The sequence below is a fragment of the Choloepus didactylus genome, chromosome 15, assembly GCF_015220235.1.
Source record: "Choloepus didactylus isolate mChoDid1 chromosome 15, mChoDid1.pri, whole genome shotgun sequence".
NCBI classification, from domain to species: domain Eukaryota; kingdom Metazoa; phylum Chordata; class Mammalia; order Pilosa; family Megalonychidae; genus Choloepus; species Choloepus didactylus.
Window position 1 is genome coordinate 82542790 of NC_051321.1, and position 12263 is coordinate 82555052.

The 12263-nt window shown below is 61.5% G+C and overlaps 2 protein-coding genes across 2 annotated transcripts in view; both read right to left on the minus strand.

Moving 5' to 3' along the window:
* The window catches only part of LOC119510937 (annexin A8-like protein 1), a 261425-nt gene that overhangs the window by 29731 nt on the left and 219431 nt on the right, over positions 1–12263 (minus strand). The gene's annotated exons all lie outside the window — the stretch shown is intronic.
* On the minus strand, positions 12–10989 carry GPRIN2 (G protein regulated inducer of neurite outgrowth 2). Its single transcript, XM_037805359.1, is given in 4 exon segments — positions 12–1539; positions 1542–1769; positions 1772–1836; positions 10955–10989. Coding segments are annotated over 4 exon segments (1389 nt in total). The 5' UTR covers positions 10975–10989; the 3' UTR covers positions 12–463.

The following is a 12263-nucleotide window of genomic DNA, read 5'->3' on the forward strand; positions in this document are numbered from 1 at the left end:
AACTTCACAGACGTCATCTGTAAGACGGGGTTCGAGTGAAGGCTCAAAAGGGCATGGCAGGCAGGAGAACTTCGACAAGGCTGCTTCCCGTCCCTGCCATCTGGGGCCCGCGCTGTCCCAGCACTGCTTTGAAATAAAGCCACCAAGATCCCAAGGGAGAGCAGGGCAGAGTTCTGAGGGGACAGGGGACGGAAGGTCTAGTGTTTTCACAGGAAAACCAGGATCCCCCTCTCACACCATGCCGAAACTCCCTCCCCAGATGTGGCTCTTGGGGGTCAAGCCCTTGAACACGGCCCGGCTGCGGGAGCAGGAAGCCCCAGGCCTGCAGGCAGCCGACGGCTGGGTGAGAGTGGAGCTGCCCACAGGTCCTGGAAGCTCACCCCATTGTCCTTCACTCTGGTCTGGGGGCCGAGTGGTGGGGGTGGGGGTGGGGTGCCCAGGCAGCTCTGGGGGCCTCAGTTCCTCACTCGGGGGCAGCACCCGAGCAGCCGCAGCAGCTGGGACGCCGCAGGGACTGCATGACGGCACGCAGTGGCCTCCTCCGGCCCTCGGCAGACACGCTGTCCTCGCTGGGGGGCTCCCGCTGCAGCTGCTCGAACTGCATCTGCAGATGCTTCTGGATGGCCACACCGAGCACCTCGGGGTCCACCGAAGCCCCGTACACCTCCCACGTCATGCCTTCAGCATCCCATCGCACGTCCCGCACAGGGGACGTTGCCTCCTCCAGGCTGGCCCCCAGGGTTACCTCTGGGAACACATGTGGGGCCAGAGGGGCCTCCAAGGGGGGACTGGTGGCCACAGCCTTGCAGGCCGCTACAGGGGCCACCTGCACCCCAGCATCCTGAGCTGACGGAGGGGCCCCCAACACAGGGCCCAGGTCGCTGGCTGAAGTCATGGTCCACACATCTTTGGTCCTGGTGCTGGGTTCCGTGGCTAGGCCAGCGGGACCCCAAGGGTGGGCACAGCAGTGGGTGTGCCCGGCAAGCCCCCTGGGCAGCCTGCAGTGGAACTTCACCCCATGCTGTGCCTGCAGCCCAGACTCACTCACCGAGGCCACCAGTTTGGGAAATGTCAGGACCCCGGGGGCAGGCAGGGTGTGGCAGCAGCAGCCGACCCCCACCTCCCTCGTGCCACAGAGCAGCACTGCAGGGGGCAGGGCCTGGCCGGGGGTGGGTGCCGGCTGCCCAGCGGCTTTGGGCCCAGGCTGAGGACTGCTGCTGGGGGCGGTTGCGTCCCCCAGGCCTAGAGACGGCACCCACGCCTGAGTCGCACCCAGGGTCCAGGCTGACTTAGAAGTCTCCACAGCTCTAGAGGCTGCTCCATCCTCCAGAGTCAGGTCCCCTTCCAGGCCCGCAGTACTGCCAGGCCACAGTGGGGCCCTGCGGGCAGGCGAGCTACCAAGGGCCAAGCAGCTGAGGCTGGACTTCCGAGCACCGCTGTGGCCCCGCGTCTGGGGGCTGCGGACCAGGTCCGAGTGGCTCCTGTGCACGGCGGTGGCACCCGGGGCCTGCAGGCGACTCAGCTCCCCATTGCCCATGGGGACACACTGTCCACGGGGCTGCCCCGCCAAGGGCCCGCAGCACCCAGCCGTGGCTGGGGGCTGGGGGCCCAGGCCTCCTCCATGCTCTCAGCCTGGCGCCCCTCTTCCTGGGGGACCTGGGGACCGGCCTCCCTGGGCCAGGCCTGCCACACCGTGCTGCTGGCCCTCTTGTGGAGCTCTGGCCTCTGCCCACGGCCTTCACCCAGCAGGCTGGAGGAGCTCCGGGACGCGGCTGCAGGCGGGGGCTCAGGGGGGCCTGGGCATCCGACTCAGGGTGGCTGGTGCTCATGGCTGTCCTGCAGGAGAGACAGGGAGGGGGAGAGAGGGAGCGAGCTGAGTCGGACAGCAGCCTGCAGGGAGCCTACCAGGCCGTCAGTGACAGGACACTAGGCACTTCAGATCAAGGTCACTTCACATTATATACAGGGATGATGCCAAAACTATTTAATCATGAGAACCACGCAATGGGGACTCGCCCTGGAGACAGCTACTCTGCCAGCCATGGCTCCTTATTGGCTGGACTGGAGGGGAGCTGGGCGAGGCCAAGTCTGCTGGGGCCCTGGGGTGCAGCACTGGGGCTGGGGGTTTTGGGGTAACAGCTCCTAGTCAATCAGCACAGGAGGACTGCAGTGTTTTGACAACCAGTCCAGCTCCACTGGTGAATCCAGCCATGGCTCCTCCTCCCCCAACCCCCCGGGACTGGCAAGATCCATCTCCCCCTGGACTGGGGCTCCTTGGTACAGAGTGGGGGCTCAGTGAAGGTTTGTGGGATGGGCCAGCAATGGATAGAGGACCCTGAGAATCACCCTGGGCACCTCCCGCCCCCATCCTCTCTGACCTAGCCTGGTGGAGCTGGCATATCTCTGTGAAAGGAAGGGGCTCCCTGACTGCCACCCCACCCCTTGCCCTTTACGTGCAGGACTCAGCACATGTCCGTTCATTCCTCAGCCCTCCCCTAAACACCAGAAATGGGCCCTGGAGCTGGGGAATGCCAAACCAATCTAGATCTGGCTGTGTCCCCAGGGAATGGCAGTCCAGAGTGAGATAAGATGCCCACACGAGAAACCCAATGCCACCATCAGACCCTCCCTCCAGAAAGTTTAAACTCCTCCCTTCTTGCCCCCTTGCCTGGCATCCTCCTCCCCCTACCCCCTGCTCTTCCAAGCCCTCCCTCCAGCCACACAGACCCCCTGGAACTGCCCACTGGCCCACCTTTAGCCCAGGCCACTGGTGGCCCCTCAACCTCAGCGTCTCCCCCTGCCCCTGCCAGCTGGGCTGGGCTCCATCTCCGGCCGACAGTCTTTGGCCTCAGTGGAACCATCTGGCTGATGGTCGGCCTCCCACCAGCCTGAAGTTCTGCAGGGAGGCCTATGCCCTGTTCCCCTCCGTCTCTCCACCACCAGCCCCAGCCTGACATGAAGGAGGCACTTGGAGAATGTTTGCTGGACCCCTGACAGAGAGAATGGGTGAAAAAAAGAATAAACCCATGTAAGAAAGTGCCAAGTGCCAAAGATGGGTCCAGCTCTGGGTGGGCGATGGTCCAGGAAGGGCTTTCTGGAGAACCTATCATGGAAGGTGGGCCTGGAGAGAGGAGGGAGAAGATGCCGGAGAAGGTAGAGCTTATGCAGAAGGCACACGTGGGCAATGGGCTGGGAGCTGGGCAGAGCCCCCGAGGAGGCTGAGTTGGGGGGCGGGAAGGGTAGGGGTCTGGATAAGGCTGGGACTCAGGACCCCGGCTCCAGGGCCTCCCTGCCGGGCAGGACCAACTAGAGGAACATGGCCGGGGACAGCAGCAATGGCTGCAGCTTGGGAAACCCCGGGCTGTCCTCCCACTTCGGGGCTAGTAAGGATGGCCTGAAAGCACCCAGGCCAGGTGAGCAAGGCTGCCCGCAAAGCAGGAAGGGCTGCCCAGCTCCCTGCCACAGATTTCTTGCCAGGCCCAGTGCTCAGGCGATGGCTGGGGGGTGGCTGGGCTGATGGTGAGGGTGGGTCTGGAGCCAGGTCCCGTGAGAGCCCAAAGTGCGCCCTGGACGCCAGATCAACCCAGCTTCCAGCGGTGGCGGAAAAGTTCTCTTCTGCGCTGTCCAATAGGGCAGGCACCAGCCGCCTGGGGCCATTGAGCACTTAGAAGGTGGCCGGTGGGACTGAGAAACAGAATTTTTTTTATTTAAATATAGTTATTTAAATTTAAATGGCCCCACGTGGCTAACCGCTATGCTATTGGACCCTGCAGCTCTGGACAGAGCCCCAGCCCGGGCAGGGGGGCCACAGAGGACTGGCAGCTTCCTGGGGCCCCTCCTGGAAGGCTGCCAGCAGAAGTTAGAGGGAGAGGAGGGTGGTGGGGTGCAGGCAGGAGGCCCACCAGGGCCCCACCATAACTCACCATGGGGTCTCACGTAAGCCCCTGGGGCTCTCTGGGCCTGAGCTTCCTCACTTGTGAAATTCAGGTGACACTGCCACCCCTCTCGGTGTGAGGTGGGCTTGCTGGGCTGCATGCACCCTAGGACCTGGCTGTCCACCAAGGGTCCTCAGTCCCCGCACTATGTTCTGATGAGGGGTTATCCACCAAAGAAATGCACGGCCTGACCAAGCACTGAGAACGCAGAGGCCCCAAACAGGTCCTGCGATGGCCACTAGACTAAAGAAGCCATGAGACCCACCCTTCCAGGCTGAGGCCTCTGGGCTCAGCCCACCTAGGAAGACCCCAGCCCCCAGGAGGCAGGAAGGCTCCAAGGCATCTGAGGCTTCCTGGGAATGCACAAGCACTGCCATAGGGGCTTGGGGCTCTGAGAGGAAGCCCCCCACCCCAGGCCACGCCCCAGCTTCTCTCTGGGTCTTGCCCGGCATGGTGGAGGGGGCGGGGCGGAGAGCGGATCCTGGGCTCTGGAAGCAGATAGCCCTGGGCTGGAATCCCAAGCCGGCCAACCCCTCCCCGGGGACTGGGCAGGTCACCCCAGCTCCCTGCCTCTCAGGCCACTCATCACATGTGCCTCCTCTCTCCCAGTTCGCTCAGGTTTCCAGCCTGGGAGCCAGGTTCAGCAAACAGCTCCCATCTCCGGTCAAGGCTGAAGGTCTCTTAAATCCCCCTGCCTGGAGAAGACGGAGGGCCTCAGCGCACTTCTCAGCCCACGTTCCCAGTGTCTCTCCCTGGGCAGGAGCGATCCAAAACAGCTCAGCCGGGAAACTCAAACCCTTCTAGCCAGAATCTAGGAAACATCAGCCAGCAGCAGGAAGTGCCCCATCGGCTGCTCCTGGAGGGTCAGGCAAAGGAGGGGCAGCAAGAGAGGAACAGGACCCAAACCCTGCCCTCAAGAAGCGCTAAGTCACGTCCAGAAGGACAGATGTATAAACAGAAGAGGACAAAACAGCCAAGGACACTAACAGTGACAGGGATAATAACAGTTCCTGGGTCCCAGTCACCCATTGTGGGCCAGGCCCCTGCCACCGTCTCATTTCATTGTCAGAGAGCCCCCATGAGACACCACCATCTCCATTTCACAGACAAGGAGGTAGAAGCTCAGAGAGGGTTAGTGACTTGCCCAAGAGCACACAGCTGGCAGGCGGCTAAGCCAGGACTCAAACCCAGGAGTGCTGAGGTTCTCTGCATCCTCGAGCCCTGCGCAGTCCTGCATCCCAGCAGCGACCACCCTCTGCAGTGATCGTCTTTCTACTTCCTGTTGCTCTGGCTCAGCTGGAGTCCCAGCACTCAACTCAGCATCTGGAGCTTGTGACACGCCAGCTGACCAAGCGAGCGAGTAGGAACACCACCTGGGACCACCACCCCCAATCTCCCCTGCTTCCCAGCAGCAGCAGAGTAGCTTACAAGCTGCCTCTTCAGCTACCGGGAGTCAGGAGGGCAGGAGAAGCAGCTGCACTGGCTGGGGAGGCTGTGGTCATCGACAGCCCCCAGCAGGCAGCCGACCCCCCTGTCACAGGTCTGAGATGCCAAGGAGGCCACCTGGACAGCCCACACAGCCTCTGGGAGCTCTGAGAGGGCCACAAGGAGCCAGCAGACCCTGGGCCTCCAGAGGAGGCAGGCAAGGAGAAGCTGAGGGTGCCCTCAGACCCCACTAAAAGGCTAGTGAGAAGCCAGTGACAAGAGTCCCTCTGTGTCCGCCTCAGCAGATGACTGTCCAGTGGCCGGGGCATCTGTCACCCAGAGGAATCTGTGCCAACAGAGCCCACTGGGGAGGGGCAACTATATACCTGTTGGTTCCCCTCCTAGAACCTCATCACTGTCATGTCCCCAGCATCCTCAACACTGCACCAAGTTTCCCAGAGCCTACTTTAAATCTTTGATGTAGGAGGCTACACACACACACACACACACACACACACAAATGTTTGTCATCTGCATTCTAAATGCCCAGAATGGCACACCCACCTCGCCTTTATAACCATGAGAAAGGCTCTGGAGTCACCCTAAAGGGACCTGGGAAGAGATTTTAGCACAATAGAAAGGACAGGCACATGGAGGCACAAGACCCCTGGTGTGCTTCGGATGACTGCAGCTTCTCTCTCCTGCCCCATTTGGTGCCAAGCAAAGCTGCATGGCTGAGGCCAATGCCCTGTGGCCAGTGCCCTGTGGCCTGAGCAGGGCTGCCCTGCTGCCTCAGGTCCTGCTTGTCAGCAACTACAGGAACAGCCAGCATCACACGCTGCAACAACCAATGCCATTTTCAGTATTAATCCCCTATTCTGCAGAAACTTCCAGACTGGTCCAACCAAAGAGACTGCTGGGGTCGACTTGGTCAGAGGTTCCAATGCCAGCCAAATGGTCCAGCAGCGGAGCCCAGTTCTCAGGGGTGTACCCAGGGGGACTACCAAGGCCAGCCCCAAGGAGACCCAGTCTCAGACAACACACATGGCCTTCTCACAAGTCCCCTCTTCCTAAGTGGCAGGCTTTGGGGAGATGACTTCTGCTTCCAGCAAAATCAAGGCCCCATGGTCAGGAGGGGAAATTGGTCAAATAGGCCTTATTCTTTAGGGTCCACAAACCTTCACTGTAACTTCTAGCTGGTGGTCACATCCATCCCGTGAGGGACAGGGGGCCTGACAGGGCTGCTCAGGGCCAAAACTGGGCAATGCAGCCAGGACGACTCCTGAGATAGTGAGGCAGGAGGGCCTGGATGGGACAAAACCTGCCCCGTCATAGAGAGAACAAGGGGGTCTTAAGGTCAATATGCCCAGGTCACATGCTGTGCCAGAAAGGGCTCTGGAGTAGGCATGGGGCCCGTGGCCCCAAGGACCCCGAGGGAGGCCCAGGCGCCTAACAGCCCCTGAGCTTCCTCCCTGGGGAAGATTTGCCCCACACTTCCCTGGAGGCGCCTGGGGTGGAGAAGGTCAGCCTAGAAGCAGCCCGGGTGGCCTCGTGTCCTCCTGCGCACCCACGGGCACCGGGCACCAGCTCGGGCACCCGCCCACCGGGGGACACAGCAGAGGCCCACGCACAGGCCGGCGTTTGCGGGGGAGCCTGCATGAAACAGCGTCTCCGCTCGCCGCACGCGCACGCCCGGGCCCAAGGCCTGGACGCACACAGCACACGGCCCGCCGAGCTCCCCTCCCCGCCCCTCGGGCACAAGCCCACCGAACTCCTGAGGAGAAGGCCTCACACGGTCCCCAAACGGGGCGACGGACCCTCCCGGCCGCAAAAGGCAGTGGCTGGAGGAAGATGGGGCAGTGTGGGCAAGGGGCTAGGGACGGGGGCAGGAGCGGGGAGAGGGGGTCGGGGAGGGAACGGATGGAAGAGGGAGGGGCGGGAGAGAAGGGAAGCCGGGGTCCCGGGAGGAGGACCGGGAAGGGGGAGGGTGGCAGAGGCGACAGGGAGGAGGGGTGGATGGCGCCCCGAGAGGGAGGAGGGGAGGGCGCGGCCCGGGGGGGGGGGCCGGGGGCAGAGGGTCCGCGCGCAGGGCGAGGGGAGGAGCGGGGTCCCGGCGAGGGGAAGGGGAGCGCCGCCCACCGCCCAGCCCTCGCCTCCCAGCTCCCGCCGGCCGGCCTCTCACCCTCTCCTGTCCCGGGCCGCGCAGCCGGCGGAAGCGCTGGCTCCATCGGCCCACCCAGTGCCCCGCCGCGGCCCGCGAATGGACCATGCCCGGCCTGGCCTGGCCGATGGACGCCGGCCGCCCGCCGCCCGCCGGGCCGCGGATCGCCGCGCCGGGGATGGACCGAAGGCGCCGCGTGGGGGGAGCAGGCGGGAGGGGCGGCGGCCCCGCTCACCTGGGCCCGCCCCGCGCCCCCCCCCACGCCGGCTCCCGGCCCCGCCCCTGGGCAGCCCCGCCCCCAGACCGCCTACACCGCCCCCCCTCTGCCCCCGCCCCCCCACGTCCCCCCTTCTTTCCTCCCCGCCCCCCCCCAAGCCCCATGTCTGCTCAGCGAGTCCCCACAGGACGCTCATCTTCCCGACCCGACCCCAAAGCCCCGCGTCTTACTGGCTCGGCTCCCCACAATCTTCCAGCCCCCCAAAAGCCTCTTCCTCTCAGCCACACCCCACGACCCCGATCCCCTCCCCCCCAGCGGTCCCCAGCCCTTCTCGCGACCCCCTGCCTCACGGCCAGCCCCGACGTCCTCCGTCCCCTGGCCCGACCCTCACCGGTCTCCAGCCTCCCACCCTGCCTGCCTCCGCGCCCGCTTTCCTCCAGGGACTGCGCCTTCGGGTACCTGCCGGGTCCCCACTACCTCCTGTCCTCCCAGCCCCGCCCCTACAGACCCCCATTCTCCCAGCCCTGGACCCCACAATCCCATCCTCTCAGCTCTCAGCTCTTTAGGACCTCCAAACCCCGACCCCGGTCCTTTGGGCTCAGACTTTCCGGCCCCAAAGAGCTCCCGAGATGGTCCCCGGAGCTCCCGCCCGGCCCCTACGATCCCCAACCTCGTGGGAGCCACCAGCCCCCCCCCTGAAGGCCCGTCTCCTCCCACTCCTTCCCCAGCCCACGCCCCTAGCCCCACCCTTGCCCCCCACCCATCTCGGAGTCTCCAGTCTCCCAGGCCCGCCCCCGCGAACCCCCTCCGCGGGCATGCGCCTTGGCCGCGCGGGGGTGAGCCGACCCCACCCAAGCCCGCACCCCTTCCCTGCCGCTCCCTGCCGCCCGAAACGCCCCTCCCTGGTTCCCTGCCCGCCCGGCGAGGCGCGGAGCAGGTCTAGGCGCTGGCAACGCCCGGTCCGGCGTGCGCGACTGGAGTACTGGGTGCTCGTTTCCGTCGACCTTCCCCAAACCCTCAGGGCTTGAAGCTCACAGACGCCTAATAGATGGGCCCCCGTCCATGCCTGCTCAGAGCCCGTTCCGCTCTCGCCAGGTTCCTGTCCCCACGAACACTCCCCCAGGACCACGCGGTGAGGGGAGCCTGCTCTGTCCATGAGCCCCGGACTCCAAGAAGCGCATCCCAGTGCCGGCCCCCGTCCACTGCCCCCCCACCCCCCCCACCCCCGGCATCCCCAACTTGCTTGCCCCCTTCAGGTTCAGGGGCCCCGAGCCCACGCAATCTCTGCCCCTTTCCCAGTTTGGGGGTATCTCAGCCACAGTCTCACCTCTCCAACTTCTCCCAGGCTCTGCACCCCCGCGGAGCTCCAGGAGGGCACCCCAAGGCAAGGCAGCCGGTGAGGCCCTAGAGGAACGCCTGGGCGTGGGCATGCACCCTCCATTTCCCATCCTCCCCACCCGGGCACCCAGCAGCCCCCACCCCTCCCCTGTGTTCCCTGCTCCTCGCTGCCCTCTGAGCCTAGTGGCACTGTCTGTGGTCCTGAGCTGACCTTCAGCGGATTGTCTCAAGAAGCAAGAGAGACAACCAATCCTGGGCGCCCCCACAGCATGTGGTCCTGCGGGTCACGCCTCCCGCTTCGCTGGGGCCGGGGGCACTGCCAGTGTTGACAGTGGCTTCTGATGGCTGTAACCGGGCTGTGGCCTGAGATTCCCCACTTACGGCCTGGAAGCCTTGGCCCTAACTTCTCTGCTTTGCCCCTTCCCTCCCCTCCCTTACAGCTTTAAGTCCGGGCTCACTGGCTGCCTGGCGGGGTGGGTGGGCTCCTGCTCAGGGAGACTCGGCTTCCCTAAGCACCCCTTCCCAGCGGGGTCCTAGAAGCTGGCAAAGGGAACAGAGCACCAAGGCCGACAGGGGTGTCCAAACCGAGACCCAGGCCCTGGCATCCCCACCACACACCGCCCAGCAGATGGCTGACCCCAGATGGCCCGAAGGGGGACACTGGGTGACGCATTTGCCAAGGTCACCACCCTCCCCTGCCCCTGCCCAGAAATTAGGGAAGCCCCCCTCTCCACATCTCAGGAATCTTATTCCTTGTGCCTTTGTAGGGAAGTCAACTGAGTCCCAAGAAGTGGTGAGCTGAGGTTACACTGAGGGTTGGTGCCAGATCATCCAGGACTCACACCTGGGACTCCCACCTCTGTAGGCATCAAAAAAGCCCTCAGAGAACCTCACGGTATGTCTCAAAAAAGCTAGCTTGGACCCAGGGCCAGCAGACACAGCCTGGCTGGGCCATGCCACCAGGACCTCCAGACATCTCCTTGACCTTGGTCACTTGTCTGACTGTTTCCCATCTTCCATTCGTGGCCTGGCAAGGAGGCTGTGCTGGCTGAGGCCGCTGCCCATGGGAGAACCTGGAGGGGGTGTCAGAGTGACACGAATTCCAATCTGTACTCCTCCACTTATTCCCTGCTCTGCAATCCCACACTCAGGCAAAACCGTCCGTCCTTCTGGGTGTCAGTTTCCTCAGCTGCAGAGTGGCAGTGTTGACACCAGCCTACGTCACAAGATAATTGGTGAAAAGCGAGTTTGTGAAAGTGCTCTGTAAAGTGTTATCGCTACTATCAGTCATTTGATCAGATAGTTCTCGAGCTCTTCCCGTGTCAGGTTCTGGAGATACAAGCTCGGACTGCCTGGTGGCATGGGGTGGGGGAGAGAGGGACTTGCTGATGGCTTTGGGTCACGTGCCATTTCCTGAGACTCTGAGCCCTGGGCAGTAGAGGAACAAGTGAGGGGCGCCCAGGAGTTCAGTTTAGGCACACTGGATGGGAAGGCAAGATCTACAAAGAGGCCTGAAGTTCACCCAAAGTCTGGGCACCACGAGTACAGGGTGGCCCCTGAAGTCCCCATGGAGGGTGAGCGAGTGCAGAGTAAGAAGAGGGCCTGGGACCCAGCTGTGAGTAACCAGGTGGCAAAGAACTGAGAAGGAGGAGGCAGAAAGGAAAGGAAGGACCTGGGACATTGCAGTGACACTGGGGCACATGGAGGCAGAGCCATTGGAGTGGGCTGAAGGGTGAACTGGAGGGGAGAATTGGGGACAGTGTGTGTGTAGACAACCCTTAAGTGTGGTCATAATGGAGAGAAGTAAGGTGTCTTTTGGAAAGAGATGTGGGGCCAAGAGAGATATTGTTTTGCCTTTAAGTTCTATTTTTTGCCTACTTTTTAATGTGATGCATCATGTAGGTTTCCTTGATTCTAAACAACAGAAAACAACTCTGGAGACATTAAGCAGAAAAGGAATTTGTTGCAAACCTGCAGGGAGTGGACAGAAACAAAGCAAATGCTGGAGAACCAGACTTGCTTCTTCAAGCAAGGAGCCAGCTGACTCCAGACCTTGATAGCAGGAGCCTCTTCCTGTCGCTCCCACGGCAGAAAGGATTCCCATCATTTTTCCTCCATGTGTCTTCCAGTTCGAGATTCAGAATCCCAGGAGAGTGACAGCTTGTTTGGCAGAGCTGCAGCCATGTGCCACTGTCCTAGGTCACGGAAAGGGGAACCCAGCAGACGCCTCTCTAGGGACACCTTAGCTTTCTCGCTGGGTGGGGGGGGTGCCCTTGGCCTACTGCCCCACCAAGACTGCACACAACTGGACAGACGTCTTCCCCTGGAAGGAGGATTGAAGGCTAGGTGGCCAGAGACAGACAGATATCCGCTGCATATTGTAACAAACTGAGCATATTTGACAACTGGGGGCAGGACTGAGAGAGGAGGAGCAGATGGAGATGCAGGAGAGAATGGGAATTCCTGCTGGCATAAGGTCCCCAATGAGCTGAGATCCAGAATGGATCAAACAGGAGGAGGGATGGCTTTTCTGTGAACTTGGAGGACAAGAAGAAATGATGGGATAGTACATGTAGATGAGTAGGTTTGCAAACGGAGGGAGATCTTGTTTGATGGTTTCTGTGTTCTTTGTGAAATAAGAGGCAAGGCCATGCACTGAGATGGACAGGCTGGAGGGGCGAAGAGAGTGGAGGATGTTTGAGATAGTCATTGCAGACAGTAGAAGAGCCAGTTGGCCAAAGAAATGTAGTAGAAGATGGCCAGGCAGGCTTGTGAGCTTCAACTTATCCCCCCAGAAGAATCTCCATCAAAGAAAACCAAGTTTTAGGACTCTCAGTTGCAAGAGAGAGGGAAACTGACTCCAGCTTTAAAAGAGGCCCTTGGACTCATCTTCACTTAACTAACTTGCAGAATGAGCCAAGTCCCCCCATTCCATCAGTGGAAATAGTGACCAAAGCCACAGCCTTCTGGATGCTAGTGGCGTTTCTAGAATGCTGCACACTTCTGCTCTCAGCTGTTCAGTTGTTGGCTTACCAAGAGTGAGTTGAGTTTGTACTCAAATTTATTTATTCCTACTGTACATGCAGCTATAATTAAGTAATTTAATTAAATAACACATGAACTGATGGCATATGAAAGTGAAAAGAAAGTTTTGTTCCTGCAAAACCTAGGTTAAATGCTTTGGAAA